This window comes from Vipera ursinii, assembly GCF_947247035.1.
Source record: "Vipera ursinii genome assembly, chromosome: 8".
NCBI lineage: Eukaryota > Metazoa > Chordata > Lepidosauria > Squamata > Viperidae > Vipera > Vipera ursinii.
This window is the reverse complement of record NC_139519.1, coordinates 24,904,986-24,927,091: the sequence shown is the minus strand read 5'-3', so window position 1 is coordinate 24,927,091 and position 22,106 is coordinate 24,904,986. Positions and strand designations below refer to the sequence as shown.

Here is a 22,106-nt window from a genome sequence, read left to right as displayed (position 1 = left end):
CCAAGTCAAGGGGGAAGCCAGATTGTTACTAACTTAACAAGTGCAGCAATTGACTTAACAGCTGTGGCAGAAAAGTCATAAGATGGGGCAAAACTCACTTAACAAATTTCTCACTTAGCAACATACATTTTAGGCTCAGTCGTGCTCATAAGTTGAGGACTACTTGTATAACCTTGCAAGGCACCCCTTGGCTCTCTTCCCAATAACCAGCCAAGGAAAAGACTCGGGAAAGCGACGTAGAGCGGGAATGAAGAAAGATCCCGGGAGGAAAGCGGACAAAGCAGCACCCAGCAGGATCCACTCCAGCCTGGGAAGAAGAAATGCCACTGTGGCTTCAGCCTTCGACTCCCAAGTCCTAAAGGAGGGCAGACAATTTGGCTCCTGTAATTCCTCCCCTGAATACTAGGGACAATCCTCATTAGCTGTTCTTCAATCCATCAGTTAGTCAGAACGGAGCTGGCAGGGGACCTTGGAGGTCTTCTAGTCCAACCCCCTGCTCAAGCAGGAGTCCCTATACAGTTTGAGACAAGTGGCTGTCCAGTCTCTTCTTAAAAAGCACCGGTGATGGAGCACCACAACTTCTGGAGGCAAGCCGTTCCACCGATTAATTGTCCTCACTGTTAGGAAGTTTCTTCTTAATCCCAGGTTGCTTCTCTCCTGGATTAGTTTCCATCCATTGTTTCTTGTCTTCCCTTCTGGTACTTTGGAAAATAAGTTGACCCTCCCCCATCTTTGTGGCAGCCCCTCAAATACTGGAATACTGCTTTCGTGTCCCCCCTGGTCCTTCTTTTGTCTAGACTGGCCATTCCCAAATCCTGCAGCCGTTCTTCGTATGTTTTAGTCTCCAGGCCTTCAATCATCTTAGTTGCTCCTCTCTGCACTTTTCCCAAAGTCTCAACCATCCTCATTGGCTATTCTTGTCAAGTAACCCACAGAATTGCTGTAGACCCTCGGGGAGGTCAAATCGGCAGCCCCACCCAGGAGCACTCTATTCCAATCATGCATGCCCTTCACTTTAAGGCGGGTGCAGTGGCAAAGCACAGGAACCTGGGATGCAGCAGATGGAGCAAGCAGGCAAAACTGAGGGGCAGTGAGGGCAATTCTGCTCCTTGCAAGCTCCGTGCACTCCAAGTTGCATTTCCTGTGAAGTGGAGTAGATTAGCACACTCATCCGCTGCTCCCAAGAAGAGATAATGACATACAATTTCACATCTGCTCATCTTGGCATAATGGCCATCTCAAGGAGGGAGAAGGGAGGAATCTGTTTGAAATGAAGTGAGTTTCTCCTTCTCTTTCTCGCTCTTTTTCTCCTACCCAGATTGCACCGCAACCTGATTAGGAAGGCAACAAAGCTCAACTCACATAACAGAATAACAGAGTTGGATGGGACCTTGGGGGGGGGGGGTCTTCTAGTCCAACCCCCTGCTCAGGCAGGAAACCCTAAGCCATTTCAGACAAATTGTTGTCCAATTACTTCTTAAAAACCTCCAGTGTTGGCACATTCACAGCTTCTGGAGGTAAGTCGTTCCACTGATTCAGCAAGTTGTTCTACTGGTTAATTGTTCTGTCAGGAAATTCCTCCTTAGTTCTAGGTTGCTTCTCTCCTTGATGAGTTTCCATCCATTGCTTCTTGTCCTGCCTTTGGGCGCTTTGGAGAATAGGTTGGCCCCCCTCTTCTTTGTGGCAGCCCCTGAGATATGGAACATGGCTATCCTGTCCCCACCTCATCCTTCTCTTCCTTAAACTAGACATACCCAATTTCAGCAACTGTTCCTTATATGCTTTAGCCTCCAGTCCCCTAATGATCTCTGTTGCTTTTTTCTGCACACTTTCTAGAATCTCAACATCTCTTTTACATTATGGCAACCAAAACTGGATGCAATATTCCAAGTGTGGCCTTACCCAGGCATTACAGAGTGGTACTAACACTCCACGTGATCTTGTTCCTGTCCTTCTGTTGATGTAGCCTAGGATTGCACTGGCATTTTGGGCAGCTGCAGCACAAGGCTGGCTCCTATTTAAAAGATTGTCCACTAGGATGTGGACATATTTGAAGGCAAACCTTGGCCCGAAGCCTGCAATCTATCCATAGGCAGCATTCGCAGCATGAAACATTCAGAAACAGGGGAGCTGTGCTCAAGGAAAGGATGAAAACAAGATCCCCAAATCCCAAGGGATCCAGCCGGGCTGGGTCTGTGTGATGGCCCTATCTCAAGTAACCTCTTCTCCCTAATTTTTAAATAGGCTCCTTTGGAAAGTGACAATTCCTACCTGGATAAGGAACAGTTTCCTAGAATTGCTGCTGCAGTTTTAGGAGCAGAGGAAAACACTTTAATCCAGGCACTGTTCCAAGCGGTTTATTATATTTGATATTTTTATGACCCTCTCTCTCTCCCCCGGCCCACCCCATTTTTAATCCTCTTTATTGTGAAAAAAAAGCCCAATTCCAGCCGGAGACAGGGCTGGCCACAGAAACCCTCTCTGGACCATCTGCTGGCACCCTAACAGCCTTGCATCTTCCTGGCGGAAGCGCTCAGGGCCGCCATTCCGTTCAGCTCCCGCAGCCGGATGGTGTGCCTGCAAAGACCACAGAGAGAGCAAAGCCAGATGTAAAAGATGCTGGCGAGACAGAGCTGAAGGCAGCAGCTTCAAAAGAAAGTTCTGTGTGGCGGTCAACAAGACCTGTCGGCAAGCAGAAGAGGGCAATGACATTTCTTCACATTCTATCCCAGAAGGACGGGACATATTTCAGTCTGAGGGGAGGGCTTCATTTTCCCCAAAATTTGGTGGCTTCATGTTCTCAGAACTATTGCTCTGGAACCTGGCCTCATTTAGGCAGAACTTCTGGGTGTCTTTATGTAGCCTTTCTCTTTCCAAATACATTGAAATACCTCGGTCCTTCTGCATGCAGGGAAATCTACTCCAATTCAAGCAGGGTGCGTTTAAATGCCAAAGGCGAGCACAGATACCTTGATCAGGTATCCCCTGGCTTGGGGGACGGAAGAACCATCAGGATGAGGTCCTTCCATTTAATGGGTGAAATTCTTCTAGGTTTGGCCGATTCCTGTGGTCCAAACAGGATGCACGCCTTCTTTACACTGACTGCAGATGGAAAACCCAACTAATTCTATCAGCAGGATTCTACCAACCCCTTTTGGATCACAGCCAAGCAATCTTCCAGCTCTGATCTTACATAACTTCACCCCAAAGCAAATTCTTGAGACCTCCTAGGGTTGAGGGAAGTTGGCACTACAGCTTTGGCTACTCTCTCCAAGTCTGGTTTAGTGAGACCATCCAAGTGACGAGGAAGTCGCCTAACAGGAGAACCTCTCCAGAGAATGAAGAACTTCTCACAGATGAAGACCTGCACCCCCACCACTCTCCCAGCTTCTGTCTCACACCACACACCAGGGGGAGTTCCAGAAGATACCAAATAATTTTTTTTGGAAGCTTCAAGTCGGGGGGGGGGGAGGATTTGACTCCATCCATAAAGGTTCTCAGAAACATAAAGGGATAGGACAATTCCTGGCCAGGCCACTCAGAAGAAGACTTGCCTGGCGTCAGCTGCGCAGAGCTTCCCTAAGGCGATGGCTGCATTCTCTTGCACGGAAGCCCTTGTGCTCCCTGTGGTGACTCTCAAGAGGGTTCTGACTACATCCGTGTCCAGCAGGTTGGTGGCTGTGCCAGGCACCTCCAGACATTTCTCCAGGCAGAAAGCAGCGTTGCCTGCCACCCCCTCGTTCGGCCAGGACAGAAGCTTCAGCAACAGGCTGCATTCTGGAGGAGAGACCGTGGAAGATTAATTCCCTCAGTGCCAAAGGGATTCGTGGAAAGGCAAGATGGAAGGAGGAATGGCTGAATTCTCCGGTTGCAGAGGGGGAGGCCTTGCCAATCAAACTCTCCCTCTCGGAAAAGACGACCTTTGAACCAACCAACAAGGAGGTCAACAGCCTCCAGCTGCACCCAGAGGAAGGAAGGATTAGAGGGCCAGGAAGCCAACTGGCACCAGGACTGAAAAGAAATAAAGGTTTTGGCTGGAGAACAGAGCCACTGGAGCTTTCCAGAAAGAGTCCTCGTGTTTGTTTATTCGTGTCAGAAGCATCACAATTATTTTATTTATTTTTTATTTTAATTCCATTTATATCCCGCCCTTCTCCGAAGACTCAGGGCGGCTTACAAGCTTAGCAGTAGCCTTCATTCTATGTATATGCCTGCTTATTAGGGCTTTCACCCCCCACAAGCGGCATTATTACAAAGTCAGCTTAATTGCCCCCAACAATCTGGGTCCTCGTTTTACCTACCTCGGAAGGATGGAAGGCTGAGTCAACCTTGAGCCTGGTGGGATGCGAACCTGCACTAATTGCAGGCAGCTGGTGTTACTTAAGGAGGCATTAGCCCACTGCTCCACCAAGGCTCTTATAATTAAAATAAGGCATTCTCTACAACATAGAATTTAAAATATAACACGCAAGACTAAAATACCTACTAGTGAAACAAATCTTGCCCAGAAACATTCATTGCATTCTGACAGGCTGCCGTGAGGTCCGCAAGTGTACAATGGGGAGGGACACAAAGGGCAGGCCTACATATATGTGTTGTTGTCTGCATGTCACCACAATCGCAAAGGACAGAAGCCTTGAAATAGTTTTTGGCTCTTGAGGAACAAAACGTATAAAAACTTAATGATACAATTCCAACCTACCCGTGTTCTACAACAGCAGGCAGGCTGGTAGCTGAATTCCCAGGGCTGTGAGCACTAGAACTGCATGGTGTACACAGTTACAAAAAAAATGTATATTTTATTTTTGCAATCATGCCTTCTTGTGGAACCTCAGCTGAGAAAAACTGCTCTAAAGGAAGGCGATCCTTTTTGGCCAGCAGTCCTATTTCTCTGAGCAAGCTGGAACTGGGAGGATGTCTCAAAGGTTCTGCCCCACAAAGCTATTTTTTAAGAAAGGGAGGAACGTACTCCAGAGGTCATCCTATCACTTCTCTGGGATTTCTGGGCTGGTTGCTCAACTTTAGCAACTTTAAGAAGGGTAGACTTCAACTCCCAGAGCTCCCTAGGCAACCACGCTGGCTGGGGAATTCTGGGAGTTGAAGTCCATATCCCTGGATTGAGTAGAAGGCAGCGGCACTTACTCTTATCCAGCTTCACAATCTGCGTCAGAGCCAGCCGGCTATTCTTGGCACAAGTGGCAAGGACCTTCATGGCATAACCAGTCGTGGTTTGCCCACCAGCCTAGATTGGAGACAGGAAAAGACACCACACACACACACACACACACACACACACACAAACACACACACCCCAAAAGCAGAGACTTGTCTCCAGAAACCCTATACTGAAGAAAGAACTTCACTTTTTAGGTCTTTGGAGACTTTTAATGTTGCAAGTTCTAAGCATCTGCAGGGAGAAGAAGCTAGGAGACTAGAGCTGCCCCCTGAGAAAAACCAGCTTCCTGAGCTGAGACCCACCCAGGGTCTGATGCTGTGAAGGTATTTCTGTGTTCTGGAGGTGAAACAAGTTATTGCTAGGTAGGGATCAATCCAGTGTTTTGCAAACTTGGCTGCTTGAAGATGTGTGGGCTTCAACTCCCAGATTTCAACTGAAGTTGAAGTCCACACATCTTCAAGCAGCCAGGTTTGCAAAACACTGGATTAAGTGCTTCATGGGACAGTAGCTACCTGTACCTACCAGCATTCAGACCCAAATCTCCTCCCTCCTAACACTGCAAAACCAGCCTGCATCCCGTTTCTCCTCTCCCCGAAGACCCCCAAAGCATCCATTCCACATTGGCTGTTCCTTTCCACCCCATTTTTTCTCTTCCGGTGCTCTGCCTCGGGCAGCGTGTGAATGTGGAACCTGGATGTTCTTCTTACTGCTGCTCTGATGTGCCAGGAGCCCCTTCGCATCTACCGCCTGGGTATTTCCTCAGCCACCCCCTCCCCGCTCTGACCGCCCATTGGTCTCTGATTCTTTGGCGAAGCAGCTGAGGAAGGAAAGCTGCCCAGGAACCAAGGGCGCATGAAAGGTGCCGGGAGGGAACAGGCTGCTCCATTCTGCACCGCTGGCTTGCGGAGTTCGTCACCGTGAGCTGATCAAGAGGGCCCAGGGGAGGGCTTTCTCTGAAGGGAAGGTCACCTCTGCCCCAAGGCAGAGAGGGAAGTAGGGCTCACGACATTGGCAGAACAGACCCCCCCCCAACACCTCCAGCTAAAAGACCTTGGAAGGAGGAGGTGGTAAGAAAACGTTTGGGAAGCTGCTGCTGATCTGAAGATACGTTAAGGGACGCAGTCATGTGCTTCTGTTTTGACCAGAACAATGAGAAAAACTGTAACAGCCACTGTGTAGGACAAACAAGTAGAAGAATGGTGGAGTGCATCTATGAACACCAAGTAGCAGTCGGAAGGTTGCTCAACACCTGGACAGACTAAGCAATAGTTTCAACCAGAAAACTGTGATCATCCTAGACCAGGGGTAGGCAGCCTGGGCTCTTTTATGACTTGTGGACTTCAACTCCCAGAATTCCTGAGCCAGCCACGCTGAGGGAGAGGTTTCCAAGCTGAGCCATGCTGGCTCAGGAATTCTGGGAGTTGAAGTCCACGAGTCATAAAGAGCCAAAGTTGCCTACCCTGGTCCTAGACTAAGCCAAGTCCAAAAACATTCTGGAGAATTTCTGGAAGCTGGGCACTCAGACAAAGCAGCCATCAACAGGCACATAGAGATAAACCATATCTACATGCTGTTCAAAAGAGACAATCTACAAGCCAAAAGAAGAAGAAATAAAGACCAAAACACCTCCTCACCAGCATTCAACACCAGGATGACCAGAGGTTAACACCAGGATCAATACCAGAACAACAATCAAGCATTAAACCACAGGCTAATCAAGAAACTACCACGAAGAAAACAACGCTCCTTGCCACAGTGACAGGGCAAACCACTGAATATAAAAGAGTATAATCACACTCTCTTTTAGCACTGATGGTGTTCCCTAGTTGGGTCATGAAACGTCTGCAAGGAAATAACCCAGCTCAGAGAGCACCAGGGACCCCACTGTCGTTGTCTCCTCCTCCTTTCTACAAACCCCACATCCTCCAAGCACTGATGATGTTCCCTTGTTGGGCCATGAAACATCTTCAAGAAAACATCCAAGCTCAGAGAGCACCAAGGACCCACAGTCGTCATCGTCCTCCTCCTCCTCCACTCTGCAAAGCCCCCTCCCTTCTAGCATTGATGAAGTTACCTAGTTGGGTCACGAAATGTTTCAAGGAAACAATCCAACTCAGAAGCACCAAGGACCCCATAGAAAAACTCAGCCAGAGGCTCCTACTGATTGATTCTGCTGAATTTAGCTGAAAGGATGAACACTGCAGAGGATCAGAACAGCTAAAATCTGCAAATATGCGGCTTGGCTCCCCGTATAACACCAGGGAAGATGGAAAACAAGCCAATTGGGCCTTCACGCTGCATGCCTCTGGCATGGGACATGATGGAGTTGTCTGCTTGCACGCTGGGCAGAAGCATTTCAAGGCCACTGGGATGGAAACAAAGGCTCTGAAATAGGAAGAGCCACCGGAGACGGCAAATTACCTTCAGACATCGGATCGCTTTCCTCACCACGTCTTGTCTCACAGCTTCTTCCAGAGCCACCAGACTCGCCGGCAGGATGTGACTCAAAAGCCCCACGGCTCTCTTAGAGAAAATAGGAGAGAGATGGAGCTCCACAGGGAAGGGGGGGTTGGACTAGAAGACCTCCAAGGTCCCTTCCAGCTCTCCTGTTGGATGTTCTGTGTTCTAACACTCACTGTGATGATCCTCCCGTCTGGACTGGTGAAGAGAGACATACACGTGTCACAGATTTCCTCTGCAAGTTCCTGAAACAACCATCGGGATTAGAACGCCAGCATGCAAAGGGCAGAACCGCAGCTTAATTAAGACTCTGGAGGGCAGACACAAAACCGGTGGTCTTCCTTGGACAGAAGGACAGAAGCAGGAGGACCAAGCAGGGCTGAGACCTGCTCAAACCCAAAGCTTGGGGGTGGGGGGGGCAGAAGGTTGACTCAACCACTCGCTCTTTCACAGCCCACCTTACCCCGTGGAGATGTGATGTGGATAAAGGGGCAATGTGTAACTCCCTGAACCACCCCCACCCCCGGGCCTGCCCAGGTCAAAGAGGACGTCTTGCCAGCTCAGAATTCCTCAAAGGAGCCTGCCACCCACCCCCACCCCAAGGATTGAGTGGCATGGAAAGAATTTGCCACGGAGAGGAGGGAGATCAGATGAGGATCCCAGAGGTTCTGAGGCCACAAAGCCACGCAGATTTATAAATCACCTCGATGACTGAGTTGGGTTCCAGGGACAGGTTCATCATGAGGCCTAGGACTGCATGCAAACACTCGGGATATCTGGTGACGCTGTTTTCGGTCCAGCATCGATTCTACAGAAGCAGAAGACACGACCTCGTCACAAGACCAGCCAATCCCTTGGACGCTCCAAAATGGATCAATTCCCTTCTGCTCTACCGTCCCTTAATCCCTCGGTAGTATCTCCTGATCAAAGACACCTCACTAGGAAGAGTCTCTCCCAGGGAATCCCAGGGCCATTATGGTAAAGAAGCAATAGACCCGGGTTTGGCTCTCTTTCTTGGTGTCAGGCCTGCCCCAGCCCGATCCCTTGGGAAAGAGAGACCCTCAACTCCATTTGGTTGAAGTGACAGGCTCTTTTACTAAAAGATGCTGGTTGCAGTAGAGTCAGCCTAGGACTAAATTTTCCCCCGCTCAAAAGATACAGAAAGTTCTCCCACATCCCAGACCTCCCCCCCCCATGACCAGTCCATCTTCAGCCAATAAGAGTCCGCCTAGGTGTTTTGAGAATGCTGGGATGTTTAGGGTAATTCACGTTCTTCCTCAGGGTGCCTGGCCTTGGGTGCCGGCACAAACGGGTTCCGAGCTCTCCTTCTCTTTCTCAAGCTGTCATTCCATCACTGTACACATGAAGGTTGATTGCCCCATTGTTTCTCCCCCTCCCTCCCATGTCTCCCCTCCTCCCTCCTAGCCTTTGATGGCAGGATGCCAGCAAGGCGCCAAGCCGAAGGTGGCAGAGCTGATGCTTAGTCAGAAATTCTGGAGACCGACAGCCAGTCGATTGTTGAGGGATGGACTAACTTGTTGGTCAAAACACTCTGACTGAAATCAAGGCCCCTTTAAGGCAACCCTTCAGTTCATAAGAGCAAAGCAAATCCAGAGCAGCAAGGACTGACGTGGTTAGAGAAGGGCCAGGTGGCAACAAACAGTCACTTCTGCCTTATGGCAAAAAAGAAGAAGTAGTAGTAGTTATGACTCAGGGGGTTTTATTTGTCGGCTGAGCTTCCCACCTCCCGCAGGCTAATGGAGAAAAAAGGAGACAGGAAGGCATGAAAGGAGGAAGCAACCGAATGGACAATAAACTGGCCGCAGCAAATGACGAGACCTACCACGAAGCTCAAGCAAGCTTGCCAGCATTCCTGATTTTCGGTCATCTGCATCCGGATGACTATGTCTGAGCAGAGGTCTCCCATGAGGGCAATGCACCGGCTAAGGACCGTCTCATTCAAGGGCTTGGAAGAGCTCTTAAGATAAAAGAAGAACAGCTTCATTGGGGCACCCCAGCGAGAGACCCATTCAAGTCTGAAACCATAGGCAACTGCAATATTCGACAAATTCCATGTAATTGATCTAGTGTCACGGTTCCAATGAATGAGACAATTCAAACAAGTTGCAGGCATATTATTTATCTAAAAGTCTTTGTAATGAAACGAAACATCAGCACTCATGGAGGGATGCCAGAATCTGAAATCTCCTCCCCCCCAAACCCATCGTAACACACACACAATCCCCGCCCTTATCTACACGTCATAAATCACATTATCCAATTAGTTTTACATAGGAGGTCTCTCCTCCCATTCTGTACCTGGGCTTTTCTTATCTTCTCAAAACAGTCCTTAGAAAATTCCCTCCCTTCAAGATTCAAAGTGAAGCAGTTTAAACAAAAGGCTCTCTCTTACGTTCTCAGTGCAAAAACATGTCAATGTTTGCAGCATTGACATCTAGTTTTCTAGAATGTTCAGCTTTAGAGAGCAGTTGGGTTTCTGTTGGCCGGTGTTGAGATATCAATAGGAAAAACAAAACCAGCAAAAAAAAATGAAAAAAAAAATAGGGGAAAAGGAAGAATGATGGGAAAATCTTTCAGGAGCTCAAAGTAGACCTTGAAATGGATTCTGAGCTGCTTTTTGGGGAAAGAAACCCAAAAGCACATAAGTCTTCTGTCAATCATCTGTAGCCGGGCACCCAGGGTCCTATCTGCAACCTCAACTCCTGCAGAAGGAGATCGGCTGAGACGATTCAAGCTCCAGATGATTCATGAGGGGGGAGGGGGAGTCATCAACCCATCACAGCAATTCTGGGATTGAAGGGGGGGGTCCAGGAAACACCTAAACCTCCCGTTATCCTTCTTCATAAAACCTCCGTCTATTTCTAGTGCTGGTTCCTGCCAAGCTGGTTCCTGGGGCTATCCGTGAGTCAACGTCGAGAAACAGAACTTGGGGGTACAAACATCAGGAAGAAAAAAGGTTTGCTTACCAGCAATTGAGTAAAGATTGGCAGGGCTTCTGTGGACAGTTTAATACGGCACTGGATTTTGAAGCTGTAAGCAAAGTAAGACGGAGAGTTAAGACCTTGACTTCTGGTCTTCAAGAGACCACGTGGACATCCAAGAGTTAAATCTTGCCTTGTAGACACCATTTACCATTTTATACCCAAATCAGAATTCTATTAAGCCTCAAACCTGGACACAGAGGAGCTGGAGAATGCCACTCACTTTTCTTCCAGGATTAAATGGGTCAGCAAATTCATAGCGCTGGCAGCTCTGCTGTCATCAACTTTAACTAAGGATATCAATGTCTGTAGCCACCTGGAAATGAAAAGCCATGCTCTCTGGGGTCTACAGGAGATCTACAATTCCAATAAATTGGTCACAGTAAAATTTAAGAATAGTTATCAGTTTGTACCCAGAAAACCTTACGCCAGGGAGCAAAAGCTATAGCGTTCCGTGAATTATGCGGAATACAATTTGGGTGGCCTGACTAGCACTTAGTGAGCACTAACTCTGAGCAGAAATTGTAGAAAACAACTCTAGCATTTTTGGCCCCCCAGGGGAAGAAGCAAATAGCTCTGATGCCTTCTGAGCGATGCCAACTGGCCTTTAAGTTCACCGCTGGGGGAATTGGAGAGGGGTGTGTTAAAGAGTAGAAATTCACTGGGTTCCACCGATAAATGATATCAGCTGCAGGCTTTTCCACAGAAGTGGGCAAAGGGAGACTGACTCATGAAAACACTTGCTGGCAGAATTAGAAACAACCCCTGTAGGTTTTTTTTAAAAAAGACATTGATGATATAATCATTGCATAACGTTCCTCTTCATCAGAAAATGTATGTTCAAAAGTTTTTCAAAGGACGGTATTTCAGTGGATAGAAAAGGAGGCGGCTAACCTGGGGTCCTCAGAATTATCCTAATTTCCCATGATGTGGATAGATTCTTGCTAACTCAGAAGGATATTTAAAACATGATCGAAGCTCTAAATCAGGATTGTCCAACGTTGGCCACTTCAAGACCTGTGGATTTCAACTCCCAGAATTCCCCAGCCAGCCACGCTGGGGACTCTTCTGAGTCTCTGTCAGCTCCACTACTCCCTACAGAGGGGATGTCCAACCTCAGCAAGTTTAAGACCTGTGGACTCCAACTCCCAGAATGCCCCAGCCAAGTATATCCCAGCTTTCCATTTAGAGCAGCGGGGTCCAACCTTGCCAAAGTTAAGACCTGCTGGGGCTCTGCTCATTATCCTGGCCAGCCAGCAAGAGGTGGCCAGGAGCTTCTCTCTGCTTCGGCAGGAAGATGCAGTTGGGCGCAGGGGAGTGTGTGTGGGGGGCAGCCACATCGTAACTCTGTGCAATTTACCTGGTGGTGTTCAGATGTCTGACTAGGAGGATCCTCCCGTGCTCCGTCTGCGCGTAGAGAGACAGCAGAGCCATGCACTGCTGCTGGACTTCAGGCGCCTCCGAGCACAGCAAAGTGGGAAGCTGCGCATTCACATCGGGATGAGTTAGAAGCAGCCGCTGGTTCTCCTCTGGGGTGAGAAGGAAGAAAAGCCGGAAGGAAGTTTCAGCCAGAGGGCTGCACCAAACGCTCTACAAGTCCTCCTCACCTCTGCCTCCCCGAAATAGTGCGACCGCCGACCGCCGGAGCCTCCTTTTGTGCCGCAGTGAAGAGATCCGTCTCTCTCCAGGAGCGATGGGGGGGAAAAAGGAACGTTCTGTCTGCAGAATCTAAACCTCTGACTTGCTCACCCCTATCTGAAGGGCAAATTATGTCTCAGGCCCAGGTGGGAAAAGCAATGCGTGTCTCGCTTAGTAATCTGGATTGAGGCAAATTTGGACATCAGCAAGCCCAAGAAACTAAGTTAGTTTCCTTTATCCAACCCACTTCCTTTCCCCAGATTGCTGGTTCCTCCAGAGGGTCTAAGCAGGGGACCCTTCCCCCAGACAGGCTTGACGCTCAACAGAAGCCACAATGGCTCCCCCACACAGCTACACTCTTTACAGGCATAAAGGATCTTGGTAAGGGCAAACAAAATTCTTGTGAAGGAAGAGGGATCTTGCCAGAATGCCGGCATTATTCAGCGAAAAGGTTGACTGAGAAGAACCCAAGGTCAGAGAGACGGACAAAAAGCCAAGTCGTGAACCCTCTGCGAACTACCCAGGTAAATGGGAAGGTGATTTGCCACCCACGCAGGAAGGTGGCATGGAGCAATTCACAGGTTTGTGCTAACGCTGCCCTGGCAGCGGACGGAGACCTTTGATCCGTCACGCTTTGCTGCTTGCCAAGGTCTCAGCGGGATCTGTGCCCGAAAGAGCAGAGCTGCCCTCCCCGAAAGATGGACAGGGTCAAAATTAGCACCCCGGGAGGGAGGACTGGTGCAGATTACCGTTCCCTTTGCAGAGGGCTTGCCAGAGGAGGAGCAGAGAGCAAACCAGCTCCAGTTCGGCAGGCGAGCTGATCTTGGCGCCGAGGGCCCTGGAGAAGGAAGGGGCTGATTAAAGGAAGGGCCAACTCCTTGCTGCAGAATTACCCGGGCTAACAAAATGCAAGCTCTGGATTTGGCCGCTAATCTGGACGCTTTGAAAGAGCCTTTCAGCCTTGCAAGAGACCAAGCTGGGCAGAGAAAAACAAAAAGCTGCCACGCCTGGCCGTGAGTTCGCCCTTTGTGGCAAAACCTTCCCTGACAATGTGGCCTCAAGGCTGAAATAATGGAATAAATGAATAATGGTACCAAATTATACCCTTACCGACAAATTGAGCATCTGTCAGCAGAGGTGGGAAAGAAAGATTGCTCTGGCCAGTTTCAAATAAATAACATTCCCCTCCTTGGTGAGAAAAAGCATGTGGGAAATATGGGAAGAGATTTTTCTTCTGGAAGGAGGCTTGGAGTAGGAAAAGATCTCTCCAGCATAACGGATCTCCCCCAACCTTTGAGAGAGTTGTGTGGGCTGCCCCACAGAGAAAGAAAACACACAGGATCATTCCTCAGCTTGGCCTTAAGTTGCCCCAGGTAGTTCATTAGGTTTCAAAGAAACTTCACTGGTTGGGATTCAGGGGGCCCTCAGGTAATAGAATGGAACGGAATGGAACAGAGCAGAGCTGGAAGGGACCTTGGAGGTCTTCTAGTCCAACCCCTTGCTCAGGCAAGAAACCCTAAGCCATTTCAGACAAATGGCTGTCCAGTCTCTTTTTTAAAAATCTCCAGTGTTGGAGCATTCACAACTTCTGGAGGCAAGCTGTTCCACTGATTAATTGTTTTAACTATCAGGAAATTCCTCCTTGGCTCTAGGTTGCTTCTCTCTTTGATTAGCTTCCATCCTTTGCTTCTCGTCCTGCCCTCTGGTGCTTTGGGAAATAGGTTGACCCCCTCCTCTTCTTTGGGGCAGCCCCTGATATATTGGAAGACAGCTATCATGTCCCCCCTCGTCCTTCTCTTCATTAAACTAGGCATACCCAATTCCAGCCACTGTTCTTTATACCAGCCTCCAGCCCCCTGATCATCGTTGTTGCTCTTCTCTACACTCTTTCTAAAGTCTCAACATCTTTTTTATGGTGGACTGAGAGGGCACTTTTCAAACCTCTGAACTGATCGCCACAAACAATCTAGTGTTTGTGATGTCCACACTGCTTTCCTTGCTGGCCTGGCCAGCTCAGAGGGCTGGACAGTGCCTGGAGCTCAGTAGAACTCTGCTGCTGTGCCCGAGGCTGGTCAGCCCTGCTGCAGGCCACAGAACCGATTCTGCTTCCTGCCCATTGTCTTGGGGCTGCTGTGCCACGAGACCCCCTTCTCCCCTCTTCTCTGGATGAGAGCACCTACCGTCCTATGACCTTGTTGCCGGTGATGATGCTGAAACCGCCATTCGTCCTAAATAAAGTTTGCTCGGTGCCTGCAACCAATTCAGACAAGGGAAGAGACATTCAGATGTAAGCAATATCTCGCTAGCAGCTGAAGCCCAGGATTAAGAGCTGAGGGTGCAGCATTTCCTGGTGTCTGGTTTAAGACCCTTTGTGGGACACTGGGAAACTGGGGGTTCGGTCTGGGGCTGCTCCTTCTACAGGGCACTCACAGGCCGCAACCAGGTCGGTCAGGAGCCGAATGCCACCTGCGTAATAAAGAGGGTCCTGATCCGGCTTGCCGAGTTTCTGAAGCATCTCATTCACGGCGATGGCAGTGAGTTTCCCGGACCTCAAATCCTCCGCTGCTTTCTCCTCCTCGCAGAGTTTTTTTTCCTCCAGGTCTATTTCACCTATGCAGTCTGGGGGGGGGGGGAGGGCAGAATTGACAGGCGGGAAGAGGAGAAAACGGGGGATGAAATGAACCGAGGTGAAGGATGCGATCCTGGCTTGAGGCAACCCGGGGGACAATTGCCCATCCCGCCCTTCAGGTCTTTCCGTGATGAGTGGGATGGGGGGGCAGCGGGGTGATGCGGGAAGAGCCGGGCGCCTTACCTTTGCACAGCTTCTCCTTCTGGGGGTCAATTTCTAAAATCTTCAGGTAGCACTCTCTGGCCTGGAAGCAGAAGGAAGACACATCAGAAACACCAGAAAGAGACGGAGAGAGGAGCAACCAAGAAAAAGCCTTGGCCTCGTGGCTGGCACGAAACACCGATGCCTCTCCCCTCTTGCTGAAATCTGGGCCTCACAATTTACTTCCGAGGACAACCCTGCAAACACAGGCTCTTCTGGGTGCCCCAGCCAGCTGAGACTCAGCCATGCTCTCTCTGCTTTTAGTCCCCCAAGGACTGGAGTCACTGGAGGTTTAAAATTAAAGTGGTCTTCAAACATGGCCTTTTTATGACTTGTGGACTTCAACTCCCAGAATTCTGAGCATGATTTCTTCAGGATTATCTCCTGGGGGCCCCTTTTTAATCTTCTCGTTTTCCTTTCTCAACAACAATGCAGACCCACGGGCATCTGAACAAGCTAATAAAACTCACATGCAGACAGTAGAGGCAGTCCCCAACTTACAACTATTTGTTTAGCAAGTGTTCCAAGGTTACAACGGCACTGAAAAAAACTGACTTATAACCGGTCCTCGTGCTTATGACCCTCACAGCACCCCAATGGCCAGGTGACCAAGGTTCAGGCGCCTGGCCTTGCGGGGGAGGGGGAGGGTGTTTCCCGTGGTTGCCATCTGCGACCTTCCCAGCAAAAAAACCAAACCAAACCAATGTGGCTTGACTCACTTAATAAGCGCCTCGCTTAGCCAGGGAGATTCTGGCCCCATTTGGGGGGATGAATCAGGGACTACAGACCCCGAGCCTGTTGAAGTCTCACCTGCTGGAACTGCTCCCTGGCCAGGTGGGCCTTTCCCATGTGGAAGAGAGCCTTGGTACATTTTTCATCGCACTGCGGGAAAGAGAATCGTTTAGCAAAATTCACAGATTGCCATGTCCCTGAATAAGGGCTGCGAAAATGGCACCGGGGGGTAGGATTTGCCTGGCGGGGGCAGGTGTTAAAAATATCAAGATGGGGGGAGGCTACAGTTGCATGGCTGAAGCCGAGCACTGCACGTGTGTGTGTGTGAAAAGGGGGTCCTGGCTGTGCAGTTCCGACTGCCCTTTCTGACCCACCCCGACACCTCCTGCAGAAACCCTTCGAAGGGGGCAGCGTGTCACTGGAAACCGAAGGTGTTTCAGCCCTTTCAAAAAATGACCACTTACTTTTTAATTGTCTAGCAGAGGACCGCACGGGCCAAAGCCAATCCAGGCCATTGCCAAATGCCCATCGCCGTTTTGAGACTGGATGCCACCTTGCCCCTCAGAGCCCAGATCCTCCCCTGGGCCTATTCTGCCCCTCTGACGGAGGGCAGGGGACGAAGGCAGGGAACGAGTCTCACCCTCAACGCCCAACTGCAGTCGCTAATGGCTTTCTCGTACTCCCGCAATTTGATGTAGGCCTAATGCAAAAATAAGCCCGGAGAAGCACGTTAAGTCGACTTGGTGCTGCTCCTTCAAAACGCCAGGCAGAAGAACGGAGCCATTCACCAGCCAGATCGCTGATGTCACAAAACCTGGGCGGGCTGGTTTCAGTTAATAGCCACGGGTTGTATTGGTGGCTCAGAATGCTGGATTTCCTACAATATTCTCAGAAAAATGTAGTTAGGAGAAAATAAGATGGAAGGTTGTGGCTAGACTACTGCAAGTGCAGGTCTCCTGGGATACTCATCCTGCTTCTCTGAGCTTCCGCAGAGGAGGCCAAGGGATGGAATTAGCCTTTTTTTTTCTTCACGGGGTAGGGGGGCAATCTGGACCCCTGGATCCCTTTAGATTCACTTTTCTGAGCTCCAAATTTGTGGGATTTGATTCTGTAAAGGGGAAAATCTCTTGATTCAGGCAGAATTTTGAGGCTGAGAGAATTTTGAGGGACACAACCAAGGTAGCCCGATTTTCTGTAATTTTTCAGCTCAAGAATTACATCGGCCTAAAGGATCACTCCAGAGAAGGCTTGCAAGTAAAAGAGAGCTGAGAGAATCAGAGGACGGATCCTAAGGGGAGCTTTTCAGGAAAGGAAGCTTACAAGCATCTGATGCAGAGCTTCAGAGAGGCGCCTCTGCCTACGGATGTTGAAGGGCTTTCCCTGTGATGTAGGGTCACCTTCACGCAGAGCTGGGGAACAGCCTGCAATGCCTCCTCTATCCCTGAGAGAAAGGAAGAGCCGAGAACAGGACCAATAGAGCTGCCTTTTGCTAGTCTCTGATCTCTTCTGCCACTTGGAGAAAGGGATGGGCAGGCCCGAGTTGGCCTTTGCGTGACGCTGCAAAACAGCAGCCACAGCCCAAGGGCAGGAGCTGGCAACTGGGGTGCCGGGGTCCTGGAGGAAGGGGCTGCCCCCTTAAACCCATGCATGCTGGCACACTGACCTGAGCCCGGTTGGTATACAAGGCTGGCACGTCCTTTTGCTTCTTCAGGCCTTCTGTGTAGTTTTGCACAGCTGAAGCGTAGTCCCCTTTGCTGAAAGCGTCGTTCCCTTTGTCTTTCAGGGCTGCGGGAAAGAGGAATAACTGAAGGCTTTTTTTTTGGGGGGGGAAAGTCAGGTTGTCGCAGTGGGCGTGGAGAAAGGCCTCCAAAGGCGGAGGGAAGGTCTGCTCCTGAGGCAGTGATCAGAGAAACGAGGCTGGAGAAAGCAGCTTGTGAAACCTCCACCCCACTTAACCCACAGGGAAGATTAAAAAGGGGGGTGTCTGGAAACTCATTCAGCCTTGCCCAGTTCTGTTCCTGTGTCTGTTTAATAAAAGTAGCTTTGGGTCTGTGCAGGCCCCGTTCCTTAGCCTGCCCTGCCCGACGGGGCTGTGGCCGTTACGCTCAGCTTGCCGGCTGGAAAATTGGAGGCTCTTGTGGCGGCACGGGGCAACTTGCCACGGCCAGCTCACCATGGGACAACCTGCTGGGGGACAACTCAATAATTCAATTTAATTATTTAAAATAATTAAAACATTATTTTAAGTTTTGTCATTCTCATTTCATTTTGTCCCTCCTTTGGCATCCTTTCCATAATGATTCTATTCCACTATTTTTTGATATTAGCACTTTTGTCCGGTGGCGAGTTAGCCATAGCGAGTTGTTGTAGACCCTCTTGTGATCCAAGAACCGTCAATTTCCACTGGTGTTGATGAACTGTAAGAGCCTCTCGCTGCTGTCGGTTGAGCTGCGATGATGCCTTGAGATCAAGCAAGCAACTCTTGACAGTCCACAAAACTGCTGGAGGCTTGATTTTTTTTAAAATCCCATTTATATCCCGCCCTTCTCCGAAGACTCAGGGCGGCTTACAATTTTAAGCACAAACCAATGTGCTTAGCAATTGCCGCACAAAACCTTTGCCAGGAGCCGAGATCCTTGGGGGTCAAGTCCCAGGACTTTCTTTCTGGCCAACCCAACCCAACCCAACCCTCACCATTGGCCAAGGCTTCATTTTCTTTCCTCCTTCTGGCTCGCTCGTGGGCATCCTTCTCTAAAGCCGCCAGGAAGCTCTCTAAAAGTCAGCAAAGCAAAGACAGAGATTCAGTCCAAAGGGTGTTTGGAAAGGAAAGTCAAATTACAAAGTCATTTCAGAGGTATGAAGTGGAAATCTACAAAGGCTGATTCGTTAAAGTGGCAGCCAATTAGAACTGGGGTCCGAAGCTTCCATTTACAGACAGCCAGAATGCTTTGAAGGAAGGGGGGGGGGAAAGCAACGTTTCTAAGAGAGAGAGCAGCTCTCTAATTTCTGGCTAAGGGAGTGATTAATATACCCTGAATTGCACCTTCCAGCCAATGAAGGATAATTAATGTATTTAGTAAATAACTGGACCCAGTTCTGATTTTAGAACTGATGGGTCTTACCTGGATTCATTGTCTCCTCTTGACTTGGCAATCCCTAGAATAGTGGAAGGAAAGCCGAAAGTCAGCTGGAGTCTGTGGGAAGGAAGGAAGGAAGGAAGGAAGGAAGGAAGGAAGGAAGGAAGGAAGGAAGGAAGGAAGGAAGGAAGGAAGGAAGGAAGGAATCTGGGAATGGGGAAAACATCTTGTGGAGGAAGACAGAGACAGATCAGTTCTGCATTGCTGACAAGAAACCCAGTTGGATGATATCACCAGAGGTCCTATTATATAAGTCTTTACTTCGTCGCAGCAGCAGCTTGCTTAGGCTGGTCAACTAAGAAGGGTCAGGTTTAATTATTCCACTAATTATGCCTATTAATTACTATTTTTATGGGAGACCACCCAAGAATGGCCGCAGGTCCGGTGGCTAGACCAGACACCCCCAGCCGGAGGAAGACAGCCCCCGCCCGGAGCCCAGAACAAGAACGGAGACGTCTCCTTGAAGTCACCCCAAGTTGGAGCTCAGCTTGAAGGAGACGTTGCCTTTTCTGCATGACAGAAACAGAAGTGAGAAAAATGAATCAGACTCATTTTTCAGAGCCACTTAAACTCAACTTGCACTATAACATACACCTCAAAAAGTGTTTCCAAAGCTGTCAAAGTTAATTTCAGTCAATAACCTTAAAAATCCACCCGGTGGAATGAAAACAAACAAAAGGCCCCGATTATTCTGGGCACAGGATAGAAAAAACAATTTGGCCCAGGGTTTTGCAGGCATCTCAGTTGGGCAAATGCAGCTGCAGGCGGGTGCTTTAAGTGGCTTTAATAGCTCACCGCTGTTGTTTGTAGCAGAACTTTCCCCCTCCAAAAAAATTCTCTTTCTGGGGCCAAAAATTGTAGAGGGTCAATTCTGAACAGATCCCTATGCGCAGAACAAGTACAAGAAGTTGCATAAATAGAACTGGACTAGAGTTACCATCCGATTAATTCATTTAAAGAACTGAATATTTTGTCTTTTGTCTTTTGCAGGATTATATACCCTATTAGCATTATAACCTAAGTGGGCATAGGAGAATAACAAAGTGAGGATAAAACTCTTCTAAAATACCGGTAACTAAAATTAAACACGTCTGGATGAATCGGACTAAGAGATTTAGAAGATACAACCCAGCCAGACAACCGAGCCTCTTTGAGGGGCCAGGGTTGGGTCTGCATCCATCCCAGAATTTCTCAGAAGTAAGGGATTCCATGAAAGGTTAGAAAGCGACATCCAAATGTCCTCCCTTCCCAGCCGTGATTCTCCCGACACTCCAGAGTGGATGGAAAAAAGATTTCCATTGGATCCAGCAGAAAGCTATTTTTCAAATCCAGCTTTGGGGTCCGGGAGGGGAGATGCATTTATTTAAGCTAGGGCTTTTTCTGAGGTCGTCCTCATTTTACGACCACAACTGAGCCCAAAATTTCTCTTGTTAAGCAAGACATTTGTTAAGTGAGTTTTGCCCCATTTTACGACCTTTCTTGCCACGATGATTAAGTGAATCCCTGCAGTTGTGACGTTAGTAGTCCGGTTGTTAAGTGGATCGGGCTTCCCCATTGACTTTGCTGGGCAGAAGATCGGAAAAGGGGATCGCCTGACCCCGGGACACTGCGGCGGTCATAAGTATGAGTCAGTTGCCAAAAGTCTGAATCTGGATCTCGTGACCATGGGGGATGCCACAACAGTCATAAGTGTGAAAAACGGTCATACGTCACTTTTTTCAGTGCCATTGTAACTTTGAGCGGTCACTAAATGAACTGCTGTATGTTGAGGACTAGATGTATGTATCCCTTCAACAGCACGCTTACTACCAGAGGCTTCTGAACCCCAAACAGTGTGTTTGTGTAACCATTTTAGCAGCCAAAGGGAAAGTCGCCCTTTCCCTTCGGCTGCTAAAATGGCTAAGAAGCCCGGATCACTTGTTGAAAACTGACTTGTTCGGTCCCATTTATTGGAACCGGGACGCCTGGTTTGTTCCCGAAGGACCTCCAGGGTTACCGGCGGAGGCTGCGTGTTGATGACCGTCCTGTCCACTTTGGGCTTCGGCTTCTTTCCCTCCTTGCCTGAAATGGACCCGAGTCTCTTCTCGGTATCTGCGATGGCTTTTTCCTGGATGGCCGGATCGCTGGACTTCAGGCCGTCAATCAAGGCCGCTGCGTTTTTAAAGACAAAGAGGTCATTGGGAAACAGGAAAAGTAGCGTAGGGCCAGTCAGGAGTTCTAAGGCTTGGGAACATTTGCCAGAGGGGAGAGGGGGTCAAAAAAGTCGAGATGGCAGCTGCAATGGAAACCCAGAAGGACCCTCAGACGAGGTCACCACTATGCAATGGGGCGGGGGGGGGGGAAGAGGAAGGGAAAATGGACCACTGGGTGATCTCCCTGAAAGAGGTAAAAAAGAGAGAGAATTTCTTTTCCAGAAACCAAAGAGATCTCAAGCTCCTGAGGGGTCAAAAGGGGGCCGGGGTGGGCAGCAATCCAACCGGGGACCCTCGATCCCTCTCATCCCGTCACCCATCAATGGGGGGCTTCTCCTCTACCCTTGCACAGAAGGACCCCGGCAGACACCCACCCACTCACCCGCCAGCCTCCTGCAAGGCCTCCAAGGACGGGCTGGGCAGGGAAGGGGCTGCCTGGGGGGGGGGGGTTTCCCCTGCCTTTAGTCAGATGGGGAGACCACCGGCTGGGGGGGGCGGCTGGAGAAGTGCCACAAAACCAGGCAGATTTGGGGAGGGGGTCTCGCCCCCCTTCTTTCCGCCGAGAGAGAGCGAGAGCCGGGGGGGGGGGGCTGGCGGGACCCCCGCATCCCTCCCCCCCCCACGCCCGAGGACCCAGCCGGGCTCACCGACTTCGTCCACGTCCCGCAGGAAGCCCTGCAGCTCCCGCTCCTCTCGCCGCCCCGCCATGCTCGGCCGGGGAAGGGCCGGCGGGCTGCCGGGCGGAGCTGCACCGGTTGGACAGCCGAAGCGCTCCGGGAACCGGCTCGAAAACTCCGCCCGGAGCTCCGGCGGGCGCGTCGGCCGTCGCCACGGCAACCGTGGGCGGGGCTACGCAAAGCGGAGTGGCGTTGGGACGGCCCTCTTGCGGGGAGGAGGGAGCCGCGGCCGCGGAATCCCCTCCTTTCGGGCGGGGCGGCG

The 22,106-nt window shown here is 49.9% G+C and overlaps 1 protein-coding gene across 1 annotated transcript; it reads right to left on the bottom strand.

The window, feature by feature from the left end:
* Window positions 1–2,422: 2,422 nt before the first annotated feature.
* On the bottom strand, window positions 2,423–21,875 carry TTC12 (tetratricopeptide repeat domain 12; the record flags this gene model as incomplete). The annotated part of the gene is made up of 21 exons (XM_083368902.1): window positions 2,423–2,577; window positions 3,555–3,777; window positions 5,143–5,242; window positions 7,598–7,699; window positions 7,813–7,881; window positions 8,340–8,444; window positions 9,480–9,614; window positions 10,624–10,687; window positions 10,862–10,954; window positions 11,999–12,167; window positions 13,026–13,114; window positions 14,457–14,526; window positions 14,707–14,895; window positions 15,089–15,149; window positions 15,917–15,988; window positions 16,479–16,538; window positions 17,502–17,623; window positions 18,533–18,610; window positions 18,961–18,994; window positions 20,972–21,126; window positions 21,815–21,875. The coding sequence occupies 21 exons, from the start codon at window positions 21,873–21,875 to the stop codon at window positions 2,502–2,504; spliced, it is 2,127 nt and encodes a 708-aa protein (XP_083225028.1). The 3' UTR covers window positions 2,423–2,501.
* Between the last annotated feature and the right edge of the window lie 231 nt (window positions 21,876–22,106).